Source organism: Polypterus senegalus, chromosome 2, assembly GCF_016835505.1.
Source record: "Polypterus senegalus isolate Bchr_013 chromosome 2, ASM1683550v1, whole genome shotgun sequence".
Taxonomy (NCBI): Eukaryota; Metazoa; Chordata; class Cladistia; order Polypteriformes; family Polypteridae; genus Polypterus; species Polypterus senegalus.
This window is the reverse complement of record NC_053155.1, coordinates 45016388-45034054: the sequence shown is the minus strand read 5'-3', so window position 1 is coordinate 45034054 and position 17667 is coordinate 45016388. Positions and strand designations below refer to the sequence as shown.

The 17667-nt window shown below is 38.2% G+C and overlaps 1 protein-coding gene across 3 annotated transcripts in view; it reads left to right on the top strand.

Moving 5' to 3' along the window:
• rab9a (RAB9A, member RAS oncogene family) overlaps positions 1-17667 on the top strand; it is a 92326-nt gene that overhangs the window by 15056 nt on the left and 59603 nt on the right. For 2 of the 3 annotated variants that reach the window (XM_039743611.1, XM_039743610.1), the window contains one exon: positions 2498-3682. The exons of the other annotated variant lie outside the window; for it this stretch is intronic. In XM_039743611.1, coding sequence (XP_039599545.1) covers positions 2509-3666 — 1158 coding nt within the window. In that variant the 5' untranslated portion in view covers positions 2498-2508 and the 3' untranslated portion in view covers positions 3667-3682. The remainder of the gene's footprint in view (positions 1-2497; positions 3683-17667) is intronic. 3 annotated transcript variants of the gene reach the window in all.

Here is a 17667-nt window from a genome sequence, read left to right as displayed (position 1 = left end):
TTTTGGATACATGGATGTTTTGAGTTCCAAATAAATGAGGTTACTGTTGAGTCTAATTGCTTAAAAAATGATTTATTGATGTATATTGGAATGTTTTGAAATAAAAAAAGATTAGGAAGACTATTCATCTTAACAGTGTTAATTCTTCCAGCTAGAGTGAGATGAAGGGTTGACCATCTATGCAAGTCTTACTTAATTTTTTCCATACAGATGCCAAAATTTTGTTGATAAAGAGCTTTGTGTTTACTTGTGATATTTACCCCTAGGTATTTAACTCTTTCAGGGCGGATGTTGACTTTTGTCGATAATTCGGGGGTAGAGGATGGTAATCAGCAGTAGAACTCACCATTGCATTTTAGTTAGACTCTCTTTACTAGAAGGAAAGTTTACCTGCAAATGCATGAGTAACGTAGAGCAAACGACCTCTAAAATGGCATCGACATCTGACGAGAGACCAGAGCGAATGAGCAAAGAAAAATACTCTGTAGTCAAATTTTGCGTAATATTGCAGAATCAGACTCTGACTTTTTGGACTCCAGTTTTGATGCAAGTGATCTGAAGATGGAGATTGAAAATGAAAGTGAGGTCCCAGCTTCAGCGGTTCGGTCCCCAGCTGTTCGTGGTGCTGAACACACTTGTGTAGCTGATGTGCCTACGGCAAAGTTCGCCTGGGAGTAGCACCACTTACGATGACAAGAGATACAAACCAGATTGTGTCTCACTGCCACTAGAAGATAGACCAGGCAGCTGGCCCGCCACACGTTCCTACTGGCCACAGCCACCAGAGACCCTGAACAGGCGCCGACAGCAGCCACAGCAACAGACGTTTTACGTTGATGTACATGTGAAATCTTTGCTTTGTGTGCTTTTCAGAAAAGTGAGTTGCCTGCAAAAAATGTTCAACCCTCAAAGAGTTAAACTGATCTGCAATGATAAAAGGTAGGGTGTCTAATCTAATATTATATTCTTGAGAATTCACTGGAAAGAGTACACTTTTTTATTCAAATTAATTCTGAGTCCAGAATTAAGAATATTCTTAAAATTAAAGACACTGAATAATTCAGATGAGGCAAAGTAGAGCAAACAACTCCTTCAATATAAGTAAATGAAAATAAAATAATTCCATGCATTGGTATCACTGTCTTCAGCATATTGATCTTAATAACATTTATAATATAAAAATAATTTGAGACTTTTAAATAATACTGCAGAATGTGCTCTTTATGTTGATATTTGTGATCCTAATGATGTGGCAGTAATTACTATTTACATGGATACCTTTGGTGATAAAAATTAAAGATTTAACAGTCATGAAGTAATAATGACTTTTTACCTTAATAATACTGAATGTGACATGGGATCTTGCAACATATGGGTCTTTTAGGCCGAAGTTCCAGTTTTATTTTAATATGTGCAATATACCAAAATACGAGTGTTTTAGTTTATTATATATGAAAAATCCCACTTGGAAACAGTCATTTAATAAACTACTGAATATGAGAGGTATTTGTCAGTTATACTTTTATCACTTTTGCAGCTAATCTGCAATACATTTTTGTTGCAGAAAAAAAAATCAACAAAATTGTAAGATTTGTTTTGCACTATTAACTTCTGCCTAGAGTTACTGAGATGTATTGATGTAACGTTGTGGACTGCCATTAGTACTATTCCATATATTTTAAGCAAATAGAGGCACACCTATGTTTATCAAAAGGTAAGATAATGAACAATGATATAAAGCCTTCTACCATAAAGGTAACTCTACAATGCAACAGGATTGCACAGGTTTATGTGTTTATGTATTTATTGCCTGTATTCATATACAGGGCACGACGCTCTCTGGATACAGTTTTCACTTTCACTTTTTGTCTGTTTGGACTTTTTTCCAGGCACTCAACTTTTACTCCCTTATCAGAAAATAAAAAGATACCTAGTAGGTTAATTGGAGTTTTTTAAACTGACCCGATAGGAGTAACTCTTGTTATGTGAATGAGTGGGTTCTGTTATGGAGCCCAGTCCACATCTGGCTCCTGACTTGCACCTGATGCTACTAGCATAAACTCTGATCCTGAACTGGATTTAAATTGTATAATGGTGAATTTAATTTGAAGTTAATGAGAGAAAACCTGCAGTTTAAGGAAAACACAAAAATGTGGAGTGTATCCATCCATCCATCTTCTAACCCGCTGAATCCGAATACAGGGTCACGGGGGTCTGCTGGAGCCGATCCCAGCCAACACAGGGCACAAGGCAGGAACCAATCCTGGGTAGGGCGCCAACCCACCGCAGGACTGTGGAGTGTATCTGTTTTTGTTTCCAATTTATCAATTTCAGCGCTTCTAGGCCCTAGACCAGCAGAAGTAGGTGCAAGGATAGACATATATTTGATGGGATGCAGGGCTATCACAGGAGTTTAGCAAAACAAGGAGAATGACCCTAAACTTTTAATAAAAGATTATGTGTGTTTGGATCTTAATTGTAGTCTTATTTTTAACAGGTCACGAAGCCATGCCTGACACTAAAGAAATAGCAAACCTGGCTTACTCCATTGAAAAGCAGCTTGTTGAAAACAATCCCAACAATATATTGCTTTTGCTAGAAGATCTTGAAACGGCCCATTTAACATTAGCACAACTGCAGGAAACCAATATTGTCAAAGCTTTGTATCATGTGCTCAGGACATGCACTGATGTCCCTTTAAAAAGGAAAGCAAAATCGTTATTGTCAAAGTGGAAAAAACTCTTTAACAACACTTTACACCAGATATCTTACCAAAATGAAAAGAATTTCTGTGTTAAGGGAAATGGCATGCAAGACACACACACAAATACTGTAGAAAAATCATCCAACAGTGGATCGAGGGACATCATTCATAACATTGGCAGCTCGGTTTGCTCTCTTGTTCATCATCATGATGAGGTTTGTTTCACTTCTGAGCAGAGGTGTTTCCATCCTGAGAAAATGTTGTGTACTGGAGTTAAAGATGAAGAGAATAAACAGCCAGTTGAAAACATTTTAAAAGATAGTGTGGTTTCTACTTCTCATCACATTGAGTTGATGTCGCAAGCTATAATTCCCGCAGAAGCTCTACCTACTATTAATGATGTCCCTACTATGAAATATGAAAATAGCCTATTACGATCTAAGTGCGCTGAGTTGATCTTCCAGGCTATTACTTCTGAAGAGGCTGATGTCACAAACATTCAAGAGATGTCAATAAAGATTGAACAAAATATTTTTAACCTTCATGGAAATAATGATAAAAAGTATAAAGCTTGCATAAGAAGTAAAATTGCTAATTTAAAAAACCCCAGAACTCCTCACTTACGTCAAAACTTGCTCTGTGGCCAGCTGAGCCCCAAGTCATTTGCTGAGATGTCTGTGGATGAAATGGCATGTGACAAATTAAAGCAACTTAGAGCTACATACACAAAACATGGCATTAATGAACACCAGATTCCCCAGGGGGTTGAAGGAACAAGGACAAATAAAGTGAAGTGCAGGCGGTGTGAAAACTTTGACTGCAGTGTGACTGTCATTAACAGGGGCACTCTGTTCCTTCCAAGCTGGGTAAAGACAGGGAACCCTGATGAACAGATGATGACGTTTGTCACATGCAATAAATGTGGAGAGAAGTGGTACAATAATGGCTGGATATGTTTGTAGTCTTCACTGAAACAAGGCAAGATATGTTTAATATACAACATTATTTTAAACTATCTGATTGTATAATAGATTATCCATACTGTTAACAACTTAAAAGCACAATGAATGCAATAAACTTTAGTGTTTGACTTGTAAACACCTAATCTTTGTGTTTTGATTCCAAAGAGGGTGGCACATTTGCTCAGTTGTTATTTCTGCTACCTCATGGATACTTCATCCTGGGTTTGAATCCCATGCCTGGTCACTATCAATGTATAGTTTGGATGTTTCCTTCAGGTACACCAGGTTTCTCCCACATCTCAAAAGATCAGAATTGTCTTCATGCGAGTGTGAGTATATTTAGGATTGGAAACTGTGACTGACGTGTGCCGTGAAGCTGTAAGAAGAACTTGATCAATCTCAAGTATATTTGAGAGTGCCCTAAAGAGAAGAGCTAGTCACCTATGGAATATTGTAATGGCTCAGTAAGTGGCTGCAGGTCAGAAGCTTTTGATATACTTTATTTGAGGAAGAGCTGTATTAACTCCCTTGTGGGCTGTGCTAAAGCTGTTTTAACCTTTTTATTGAAGGGCTGTTTATTTTACCGTTTCTTTTGTGTTATAGCCAGGTAAGAACCCTTGTGAACAGGAACATTGTTCTTTTTTCATTATTTTTACAAGTGACGTGATAGGGGTTGTTTTTCTTTGCATTTTTCTTGAACTTCTCAGTTGTGTGTGTTTTGAGGCTAAACTGTCTTTTTTAATGTAATTTTTCTTTACAGTGTAAATATTTTTCAACTCAAAAACTGAATATTTCAAGTGGACTGTGTTGGTGAATGAAAACATCACTCATTTTAACTCAGCTGCCACCACTCTACCATTTCTTTTCTGCCTCTCACTTATACTTTTGGCTCTGGTCAGTTCCCACTATTGGCAGGCGATCTGCTCTATGATGATAAGAAAGTCAAGGTTGCAGTAATATTGATCTGCTCAGGTCACCAAAACATTTAGACAGTGCTCTTACAAGAGAATAAACAGTTTTTGAAGTGTCTATTAAGGCAGAAGGAAAGCATCAGCAAGCCGTGTAATTAAATAACGGTTTTAATTAACAGCAAGAATCTGCTTCTAATTAAGAATTTGGCTGGAGTGAAACTGTTAATCTGTTAGCTCACTTTACTTCTAATTTAGGTTTAGTTGCCATTTAAGTAAAAAAGAAACAACTCCGAAGACTGAGTCTTAAAAAACAAGGCGATAGAAATGAAGTTATTTAACTTTCAATGAAAATTTGAAACCATGAAGGTATTTAACAGCAGAATGTGACTAGTCCCTTTATTTGTGCGCTTGTTTGGTGGCTTATGAGAGGCCACAATGGTGAGAGGAGAATCTTCCCAGGATGATCAAATTTGACTTTCACACTTCACATTGTTTAAAACTCTAATATGAGATTATTGGACTGGAGATCTGCTATTTGCCCACTATCAGGTTCTCATTTGCTTGAGGGCAGATAGAAAAGATTCGTGGCCCCACTGGATGCAAAATGGGCAGACAACAAAGTAGTTATTGAGACATCTAGTCCTTTCAGTTAATTTACTTGTTGATGCTGCAGAGATGACTGGTTCCGTAACATGGTATGTTACCCTTGGGCCTAAGTCATGTGTCTCCACATGATTCCATAGCAGGGAAATAAAGTAACCTCACATCTGCGGAGTTGTGTGTGATCTAGGATAATAAAGGATCTGTGACTGAAGGAGTATATAGGTGAAAGAATAGATTTTATTTTATTTTTTTTTATATAATGAGTCTTAGTGCAATTTTCATTTAATTGTATTGAACCAACAGAACAGTCAAAAACATTTTAATGACAATGTTTATTAAGTGTAATAGCATTTCTGTCACCACATGCAATTGTGTTAGCTAGGGCTGAGTGATATGGCTCAAAATTCAAATCACAATATTTTTGGACCAAATGTTGATACACAATATGCATCCTTATTTTTTTCCTGTCCAGTTTTACACAAAAAAGTCACACAGTTATATTGTTCTTATGTTTAGTTATTTGGTTCTAACTGCACATTATGTACACCAATGGCCCATTCAGTGCAGGGTTCTCTCATGCTTCTCTCTAAAACACAAATTACAGTTTTATTCATTATTTACATTATTATTTAATTTTAAATGTTTCTCATACACTCACACACACACACACACACACACACACACACACACACACAAACCTCTTACCAATTGCTAGATGTAACCAAATTGCTAGATGTAACCAGTCACCAAAGCAGTGTAATCACATTAGCAATGTTATCTGTTGTAATGGAAACTTGCCGCACATTGTCTAAATTCTCTTAACCCTAGCACAAGCATTTTTCCTGTATGGTCATCTTTCACATAGCCTGTCTGAAGACAGATGCTCTCCATTTCCCAGTTCTAAATAAAATAGAACATTAGGCCTGTATACGGTTGCAGGGTACGACTCGCCCACAGATTGTGGTGGAAAAGTGTCTTACATTCTGAAGCTGATTCAAACTTTTCCTCTTCACCTCATCATATAGATGGGCAGTGCTTCTTTGGCAAAGTATTTATGACGGGGAAGGACATATTTGGGATCAGTTATTCTCAGTAGTTTCTGAAATCCATGTTTTTTGACAGTAGCAATAGGAGCCATATCTTTTGAAATGTGATATGTCACAGCAGCTGTTATTTCCTTCCATTTGGATCTTTTCGTATGGTATTTAACTAGACCATTTTGTAGAAATTTGCAAACTGTATTTGGTGGAACCTATTAAATATATCCCGATAGTTTTATTTTCAAATGATGCATTAAAAAGTATTATTTGTATCATGGCACTCAATATATTACCCAGGTCTAGTTTTAACTGGTAGTTAACTGCTATTGATGATAAATATTAATTTGTAAACGTGCAGCCTATTTATTTTTAAAAGATTCACATCTTATAAAACTCCAAAAATATTTCATTTTGCAGCATCAGTGTTTGTGATGTATGTAGTAATTTTTCTCTGCATCTATAGAAAGCATGTTTCCTATTAACTCTTTCAGGGTGGATGTCAACTTTTGTCGAAATTCAGGGATGGAGGATGGTAATCAGCTGCAAACTGTGACAAAACTCGCCGTTATGTTTTAATTTGACTCTCTTTAAAGTTAGCTTTGTTCATTTGACCGAGATTTCCTGCGCGTGCGTGAGTAGTGAAGTGCAAACACCCCTTCAAATGGCATCGACGTGGCGAAAGAGCAAAGCAAATGCGCAAAACAAAATACTCTGCGGGCGACGTTTTACGTATCATATCACTAAGTCGGACTCGGAGTTGTCGGATTTTGATGTAAGTAATCAGGAGAGTGGGTAGCATGGTGGCGCATTATTTAGTTTATTCCGGCTTATATTTTTATGTCAGCATTGTGGTGTAGTGATTAGCTCCGTTGCCCCAGAAATCCAGAATCTCACACTCAGTTCATGCCTATGTTACATTTTCTTCTTGTTCTCATATCTGTGTGGGTTTCTTTCTGAGTAGTTTGGTTTTCTGGTAAAATCTCCAAAGATGTGCACGTTAGAAGGTTTGGTGAACCTAAATTAGCCCTGAATGAGTGTGAGTGGGGCAGCACGGTGGTGCAGTCGGTAGCGCTGCTGCCTTGCAGTAAGGAGACCTGGGTTTGCTTCCCAGGTCCTCCCTGAGTAGAGTTTGCATGTTCTCCCCGTGTCTGCTTGGTTTCCTCCCACAGTCCAAAGACATGCAGGTTAAGTGCATTGGAAATCCTAAATTGTTCTTAGCATGTTTGTGTGTGTGTGCCCTGCTGTGGACTGGTGCCCTGCCCAAGATTTATTCCTGCCTTGCACCCTGTGTTGGCTGGGAATGGCTCCAGCAGACCACTGTGATTGTGTGTTAGGATATAGCGGATTGGATAATGGATGGATAGATGATAATCAGGAGATCGGAAATGAAATTGAAGGGAACTGCGTCAGCTGATTGTGGTGCTACAGATGTCAGTGTAGCTAATGGGCCTATGCTAACGTTTACCCAGGAGAACCACCTCTCACAATGACAAGAGTTACAAACCAGATTGCGTCACACTGCAACCACTACTGTTGCGCGAAGACAGCCAGGCAGCCAGTCCTGCTGGTCACTGAGTTGCCCCTGCTGCTGCCAGTGCTGCCAAACGGGCGCTGACAGTAGCCATGGAATGCAGCAAAGGACGTTTTATATTGATTTCTGTGTGAAACCATTGCTTTGCGTGCTTTTCAGAAAACTGGAAAACTATTCAGCCCTCAAAGAGTTAAAACTAATGCTATTTTGTTTTTGATTTTTTTTAAAGTCAAGTCATTCTTGCAACCATTGGTTGCCATCAATAATGGTATTAATTTTACGAAAAAGCAAGAAAGCAAATTTCCACATCCTAAAGCTATTGAGTACTTGGTGAATGGTGTATAGGGGCAGGTGCGGTGATCTTGAGTGAGTGTGCTGGGTAATATCAATATTTTTATTCAGATTCTCTTGTTTATAGTAAGATACAACTCATTGCAAAAATGTATTATTTGCATAACTTTGGGTTTTTGAAAAGATACAAAAATTTAGATTCTTATAATTCATGCCAAACATAAAAAAAAACTTGGTAACTGTGAAGCATCTTTTTCAAAAAGTTATTTATAAAAGCTTATAAACGCATGTCAGTTAATTTTTTAGTGAACTCTGTGGGTGCCCAGCCAAACATCACATGAAAAGCTTCTAACGTTAAACAATGGGATGCATTTAATAATAGTAAGTAGGAACATTGGGTGACATACAAGAGTGGAGGAAGATGCACACAGGTAGATTACATCCTATGCAGAAGAGTCAATCTGAAGGAGATTGAAGACTGCAAAGTGGTGGCAGGGGAAAGTGTAGTTAAGCAGCATAGGATGGTGGTCTATAGGATGATGTTGGAGATCAAGAAGAGGAAGAGAGTGAGGGCAGAGCCAAGGATCAAATGGTGGAAGTTGAAAAAGGAAGACTGCAAGGTTGAGTTTATGGAGAAGGTGAGACAGGCACTGGGTGGTAGTGAAGAATTACCAGACAGTTGGGGAAACTACGGCAGATGTAGTAAGGGTGACAGCAAGAAGGGTGCTTGGCGTGAGGGAAAAGGAAACCTGGTGGTGGAATGGGGAAGTACAGGAGAGTATACAGAGGAAGAGGATGGCAAAGAAGAAGTGGGATAGTCAGAGAGATGCAGAAAGTAGACAAGAGTACAAGGAGATAAGGTGCAAGTTGAAAAGAGAGGTGGCGAAGGCTAAAGAAAAGGTGTATGATGAGTTATATGAGAGGTTGGACACTAAGGAAGGAGAAAAGGACCTGTACCGATTGGCTAGACAGAGGGACTGAGCTGGGAAAGATGTGCAGCAGGTTAGGGTAATAAAGGATAAAGATGAAAACGTACTCACAAGCGAGGAGAGTGTGTTGAGCAAATGGAAAGAGTACTTTGTGAGGCTTATGAACGAAGAGAACAAGTGAGAGAAGAGGTTGGATGATGTGTAGGTAGTGAATCAGGATGTGCAACGGATTAGCAAGGAGGAAGTAAGGACAGCTATGAAGAGGATGAAGAATGGAAAAGCCGTTGGTCCAGATGACATACCTATGGAAGCATGGAGGTGTTTAGGAGAGATGGCAGTGGAGTTTTTAACCAGATTGTTTAATGGAATCTTGGAAAGTGAGAGAATGCCTGACAAGAAGTGTACTAGTGCTGATATTTAAGAATAAGGGAGATGTGCAGGACTGTAGTAACTACAGGGGAATAAAATTGATGAGCCACAGCATGAAGTTATGGGAAAGAGGAGTGAAAGCTAGGTTAAGAAGTGAGGTGATGATTAATGAGCAGCAGTATGGTTTCATGCCAAGAAAGAGCACCACAGATTCGATGTTTGCTCTGAGGATGTTGATAGAGAAGTATAGAGAAGGCCAGAAGGAGTTGCATTGCATCTTTGTGGACCAAGTTCTATCTTGGTATCATCAGACCAGAGAATCTTATTTCTCACCATCTCAGAGTCCTTCAAGTGTCTTTTAGCAAACTCCATGCGGGCTGTCATGTGTCTTGCCTCTCCTCAGTGTGTGGAGACAACCAGGCACTGCTCATCACTTGTCCAATACAGTCCCCACAGTGAAGCATGGCGGTGGCTGCATCATGCTGTGGAGGTGTTTTTCAGCTGCAGGGACAGGACATATCCCTGTACTTGGCCGCATTCATCTTTCCCTCGATTGCAACCAGTCGTCCTGTCCCTGCAAAAGCTAAAATAACGAAGGAGTGGCTTCACAACAACTCTGTGACTGTTCTTGAATGGCCCAGCCAGAGCCCTGACTTAAACCCAATTGAGCATCTCTGGAGAGACCTAAAAATGGCTGTCCACCAAAGTTTACCATCCAACCTGACGGAACTGGAGAGGATCCCCAAATTCAGGTGTGAAAAACTTGTTGCATCTTTCCCAAGAAGACTCATGGCTGTATTAGCTCAAAAGGGTGCTTCTACTAAATACTGAGCAAAGGGTCTGAATACTTAGGACCATGTGATATTTCAGTTTTTCTTTTTTAATAAATCTGCAACAATTTCAAAAATTCTTTTTTTTTTGGTCTGTCAATATGGGGTGCTGTGTGTACATTAATGAGGAAAAAAATTAATTTAAATGATTTTAGCAAATGGCTGCAATATAACAAAGAGTGAAAAATTGAAGGGGGTCTGAATACTTTCCGTACCCCCCACTGTAGATACACTACCTGGCCCTGCTGGGAGACCGTCATTAAAGTTGACAGAGTAGCCCTTAGATGACGTGCTCTCAATACTCTGTTGTCTTCTCCAGAAGTTCAGAGGGTAGAAGATTACAGAAGGTCGAGATTCAAATGTTCATCAAACTCCACCAGTGTGTCCTGGGCTCAGGGTTTGTGGAATTTCAAATGCTAGGATGTGGTATCAGTTTTTGTAACTTTAGGTGCGGATTGGTATATTGTACCAAAACAATTCTAACTAGGCGCCCAAGGATTTCAAAAATTATTATTTTTTGTCTGTCAATATGGGGTGCTGTGTGTACATTAATGAGGGAAAAAAATAATTTAAATGATTTTAGCAAATGCCTGCAATATAACAAAGAGTGAAAAATTGAAGGGGATCTGAATACTTTCCGTACCCACTGTATATGGGCTGGAGACGGTGACACTAACCAGAAAGCAGGAGAGCTGGAGGTAGCCGAGTTAAAGATGCTAAGATTTGCACTGGGTGTGACAAGGATGGATAGGATTAGAAATGAGTACATTAGAGGGTCGGCTCAAGTTGGACGGTTGGGAGACAAAGTCAGAGAGGCGAGGTTGAGTTGGTTTGGACATGTGCAGAGGAGAGATGCTGAGTATATTGGGAGAAGGATGCTAAGGATAGAGCTGCCAGGGAAGAGAAAAAGAGGAAGGCCTAAGAGTCGGTTTATGGATGTGGTGAGAGAGGATATGCAGGTGATGGGTGTAACAGAACAAGATGCAGAGGACAGAAAGATATGGAAGAAGATGATCCGCTGTGGTGACCCCTAAACGGGAGCAGCCAAAAGAAGAAGAAGAAGAAGAAGGGAGAAAATACTAATGAGAATTGTGAGGGAATAATTTAGATGCAACAATAGTTAAGTATGTTGATTTGCAGTGCACATTAAAATATGTAAAAATCAGTTTTAGACAAAGTATTACTGAGATGGTCAAGTAAACAAAGGAATTACCCGAAGAAAGTTAATGTAATACACAAAATATACCAAGAGATGACTAAGAGATCAGCAGATGTCCTGTAAACGGCAAGACTGGACAGTTGTTAAATGCACAGAAATTTTAAGAGTGGTGTCCCAACCCAAAGAATTTGAGAAGAGTAAGAATGTAATAAAATAGACTTTTAAATAAGTCATTTGGGTATAAGCTAACGAACCAACCAGATTAAATAATGTGCATTAATTGACAACGTTATGTAAATTCAGTTGCTTATAAAGTAGAACTATACCCTTAATATTATGATTTTTCTGTAACAGACTGCTGTGATGGACGCTCCCTCTTAATTAAGTGATACTAAAGATGCATAGAACAAATTTCCTCCTGCCTGATTTCTGTAATATAACACAAAATCTAATTGCTTTCACAGAATCAAGTAGTTTTGTACTTCTTTGGAGTTACTAATTTGGTATTAGTATCCCAATTCTCAGTCCATTTCTCGGCTTTATAGATGCCTATTTCCTTAACATTCACACCTTGACCCACATCGAGATGGAGTTCCTTCTTTTACAACATTAAAGAATAGAACTGCCCTCTTCATTTTTAGTCATCTTGTGTCACTTGACTAAAAAGAGTGAGCCTTTCTGATTTCTCTGTACTGGGTCTTCTCTTGAAGATTTCTTATTCCTTCTGCAGATGCTTTTGGCCCTTATCTTAAAAATGGGTAGATGTTTTGAGTTATCTAGAGTTGCAAGTCTGTTCCATTATGATTTTCCCCATGCTCTCAACTCTTGCCTTACAATGAGGTGGAGTGATCATATGAAAATATATAGACTGACATTTACGACAACAAGCATCATTGTGATGGTGTTGATTCCACTAGTTAAGTCCTAATTCCAGTACAATTTCATGTGGATATCTGCATAAATAAACAATTATTTTCTTAGAAAGGAAAAAACAGTTTGCAGTTTGGTTTAGCTGAGACAGCTACTCAGCTGCTCGTAGACAGCAGACTACAATAGAATGAGTAATCTTGATTTGCTCATTTTGTAATTTTACCACAAAAATAGTTATATATTTATTTATTTTGGAAATACAGTAATACAATGCTTTTTTTTTAGCGTTCTTCTAGTTGATGCTGTATACAGGCAGTAAAGAGGTAAATGGAATATTAGTTACTAGTGTAAAATGTACACATAATTGAGCAGCAATACTTTTCAAAGTAAGTGCTTTATAGCAACAAATTAGAAATACTTTGTTACTGTAATTGTGTATGTTTTGAGATTAGTCATAGTTTCTATCTAGTTTTTTCCCCACTATATTTTCAAATACTGATGGTTATATTTACTCTGCTATATTTTGCTCTACATATTTGTTACTACAACATTAAACCAGAAAACAATAGGGCTACGCAAATGTGCATAACACTTTACTCAGTAAATTATATAACATAGGGGTTTTGCCTGTGTTAGGAAAGTTTGCATATGTAATCATGTACTCAGTCGTTCCAAGTACACCTTGCCACATCCATCATAATTGGGTGGGGCTGGGTGTTAAGAGACGTGCAGTCTCAGTCTCGGCTATTTCCAGTTGATGATGCTGCACTCAAACGCTGTTCTCACAGCAGCCTGCCAAACGGGGAGTGGCTGATTTGTAGGCTACAGCAAGGTGTACTTGAGTGTTCATGAGTTGTGGTTTTCACTTTGTTTTTCAACTCTTTTGCTATGCTGCATAACAATGCTTTTCTTCTGCATTCCAACAGTTGTTACACTGCTATTGTTAGAAGTGCTGTGGGGATGTTAATGCAGACTTATGTTTCCGTGTTTTGGGTTTGAGCTAGGGTTCATTTTAAATTTTCACTGTGATACTAAGTAGCAAAATGCGGAGTGGTGACTCAGATGTCAGGGATCTGCTCCAGCAATTGGAAGTTTGCTGGTTCAAATCCTGTAAATGCCAGAAGTGACTCTACCTTGTTGGGCGCTCGAGCAAGGCCCTTAACCTGAAATTGCTTCATCCTGGGTATAATGATAGCAGGTTCCCCAACTTGCAGGGAAAACTTGGGGGCTAGTGGCAGGATTGGTACTCCATCCACCGTAAAAAACCACAAGCATTTGAGGTGGTTCATCGTGTGGTGGGTGGGGTAATGTCCTATCAGTGCATGCTCCCAAGCTCCTCCATAGTAGTACAGCACACTGTAAACTATGACCATGTTACAATAAAAATGTCAATATTGTTTAATCACGATATTCCTGGAAAATCTCAGCCCTAGTTTAAACCCATCTATTGTGACAACCACAAACTCAGGATGGATACCACAGAAGGTTGGAGCATCGGTCTGGTGAAACCCTGTTAGCTAACAACCTGAAAGTATAAGTAAAGTATTGTACCAAAAAAGGAATGGCTTTTCTTGCCAACAAAATCACTCTGTGAACTTAAAGACTGTTGGGCAATGTCTCACCTCGCAGATAGTTCCAAATGATGACTTTCTTCAAGCTGTCTTCCTGAATGTGTGCTTCTAGAAGGGGTGGGCTAGGTGTCTTCTGCCATGAGTGCCTTCGAGCTGTATGTGTTGGAAAAAAAAAAGGTGCATGACACAATGTAATAGTAAAGTGATAATCATGATTACTCCAGCTAACAGCATAAATTTACAAATGATGTCAATGACAGCTTTCTAGGTATCTATATATATAATTCACTAAGGGCACGCAAGACAGAGCCCCGTCCACCAACTCTAAGACCATGGGATATGCACGATAGAGCCCCGCCCGCCATCTCTAATCCTCCTTCCGCGTCTACCATCACTTTCTATCAAACAGCAATAATTAGCAAACAAACAAAGATAACTGGCAGTAACAGTGCAAAATTCACAATTAGTATGCCAGTTTGTAAAGATAAGTTTTGAGGGTAGTTTTAAAATGTGTTATTGAATCGAGCTGATGTATATGAGAGAGAAGAGAATTCCCGAGTTGAGGAGCACTATGAGAGACGCCGAGCTCCCATAGCACAGAGTTTGATGTGTGGTACAGAAAGCACAGCTGCAGATGAGAATCCGAGTGAGCGAGACGAGTGTCAGTCTGTAGGAGATCAGTGAGGTTGTGGAGAGCTTTAAATGTTAAGAGCGGTATTTAGTATTGTACTCTGTAGTTAACAGGTAGCTAGTGAAGCTGAGAGAGAATAGGTGTAGTGTGTTCAGTGGATTTAGAACAGCAGGTTATTATCCTGGCAGCAGAATTTTGAATAAATTGTAAGCGATGGATACATTTTTCTGGGATGACAGATAGAATACCATTACAGTAATCTATACGTAAAGTGACTCGAGCATTAATCAATACTTTAGTACTGTGTTATGTAAGAACAGGACGAAGTCTAGAAATGTTTTGGAGATGGAAGAAAGCAGTCCGAGAAATGTTACTTATACAGGAGGAATTATTTAATAATAATAATAATAATAAATTATTATTTAATAATTGTCATTATTAGTGTATAAATGGATATAAATAATTGCATGTAAACGATTCACCAAAATCTGTTGTATGTAAACGATACTGTTTAAAACGTTATTGTTTTTTCATCAGAAAACCCGGTTTCCACATCTACCTGTATTAGTTTAAATGGCACTTTTACCACTCGCAATAGGGCGGATGCGCTGACTTATCGTGTCGACTTTGCAACACAGTGAATGTGGTGTCTATCTATATATGTCTATGTTTTCCGTAGCCTGCTACAGGAAGGTACTCTCTCGACCATTGGCATTGGTTTCGCTCCTTGCTATTTTCGTTATACTGCGACGGTGGTTTCCTAAGCCTTTGTTATACTGAATTCCTTTCTCACCGTTTTCCGTTCCTATTCTTACTACGCTGTATACTACGGTGGGCTTCAGCTAGTTTCTAATGATTTGAAGTCACTATCTACATTATCAAGTTATATCTCTGACAATTAATGTCATTGCTTCATTATACAAATGGAAAGTCTGAATCATTAAATGTTGTTTGCCGTTTGATACAGTAACAAATTGAAGTGTGTTAGCTTTTGAACAAAGTCTAGACACATTTTGACTGCAACATTGTGTCCAAGCATATATTGCCAAAGTAAGAACTCTTACATTTATTTAAAGTTATTTATGCTGTCTCTGTAAACGAAACTAAAATCAAACAAACTTTGCTCCTTATACTTGTTTTTGTATCATCATTCTTATGAAGACAGCCATTGTGTTGTTTTGCGGTGTGATAGCATTCAGGGAGAATGTTACCACAGAAAAAAGGGGTGAAGTTCAGAAACCAGCATCTTGTAAAACAGTATATCAGGACACAATGTTAACAGTCATTTGAGCCATCCATTTTTAACCCACATACTCAATTTCAGTACCTCTACAATCTAGTCCCAGTTCTGAAAGCGACAGGCGCAACAAGCACCCAGCTGTGTGTTAGTAAGCTTCACAATGATTTCTTTATAATAAACTTCTTTCTACTGACAGATGTGACAGTCTCATCCTGTTACATACTGTAACTGTAATTGTAGAACATATATTATTTGAAAAGATTAGTAAACTCAATACTCATTTTTCTTTTTTTGTTTAAACAGCTTATCTGTGTATGTGGGTTATAATTTCCTTAAATGCTAGAGAGTTTTGAAAATGATACTATTAAATAATAATTTTGTGATGAATTTCTGTCAGTGTCCATTGATCCATTCTACTTCTTGTTTTGAGCTTGTGATGTGCACCAGACGTAAAGAGCATGTGACTAGTAATCTGCATGATCAGGATATACATCAGCATTTTAAAGTTACTGCTGTCCGTGTTCTAAAATAAGCTTGTCCTTACTAATAAACAGAATGGCATTTTTTTTTTCTTTATTTTAGAGCATACGATATATAATACAGGCTTCAATAATTGTGGTTGTATGCTTGACAGAGCAAAGAGTGAGAAGCCTAGGAAAAAAAAAAAATCAACAAATGTATGTCACTCCGGACTTTTATATAGTGATGTAAGACTTCCATGTGAATTCAGGCTGTTTTTTACATTGAGCTCTTCATTAATGGCTAGTTTATAACACTGTTCAGTCAAGAAGTAAAAATCAATCAATCAACATTTATTTATATAGCACATATTCATACAAAAAATGTAGCTCAAAGTGCTTTACAAAATGAATAGAAAAATAGAAGACACAATTTGCACAATTTATTTATTAAAAAATAAACATAAGTCAACATTAATTAACATAGAATAAGTAAGGTCCGATGGCCAGGGTGGACAGAAAAACAAAAAACTCCAAAAGCTGGAGAAAAAAATAAAATCTGTAGGGTTCCAGACCACGAGACTGCCCAGTCCCCTCTGGGCAATCTACCTAACATAAATCAAACAGTCCTCTTTGTATTTAGGGTTTTCATGGAAGGACCTGATGATAATGGTCATGTAGACTTCTGGCTTTCAGTCCATCAATGTTGATGCATCATGATGCTTTGAGTAGGTGGTGGTGGCGCAGGCCGCCACCACAAAGAAACCGGAAAAAGAAACAGAAGAGAAGCACATACATAGTAAATTACAAATATAAAGTCTATTTTTGGAATATACTCCTTTTAGCTTCCAGTTTTTAAAATGTAGTAAAGAACCATTATACAAATTTCAGGATTTTATAAATAAGATATGCTAGCACACACTTATGAAGACTTAGCTTGAATATTGCGTCCAATTTTGGTCTTTGTGTTATAAAAATGAGCCCAGAGAAGAGGAACTAGATTTATTCCAGGCCTTCAGAGTATAAGTTAAGTAAAATTGAAGTTGAATCGTGTATGTTTAAGGAAAGGAAGTTATATAATGAAAGTGTTTAAAAATTATGAGAATTGGTATGGTGGTTGTTTGCTGTTACTTACAAATGACGTCTTTTAACAAGAACATTGGATGCACAGATGGGTGTTTTTGAAGGTTACATTTTGCACAAATGTTAACTTTTTCTTCACACAGAGAATCATAGACGTGGAATAAATTAAGTAGTGTGGTAAGTAGTAGGGCTCCAGGGTCCTTTAGAACTGGACACATTATTATTGTGGAGAAATTAGGTAAGGAGATTTGGAGAGCTTTGTTGGGCTAAATGACTTGTTCTCATCAATATTATTCTTACATTGTTCTTATTTAATGTCACTTCCCATAGGTATCATTCCTAACACTGATGCCACTCCATAAAGGCAAAATAATATGTCTCAATGTAAAACTGAAACATTAATAGCATGTTATATAATAACTGCTAACAGAAGCTACCTAAAATGTACTTTGGCCACAATTCCAAAGGCATTTTCAAGAATGGCA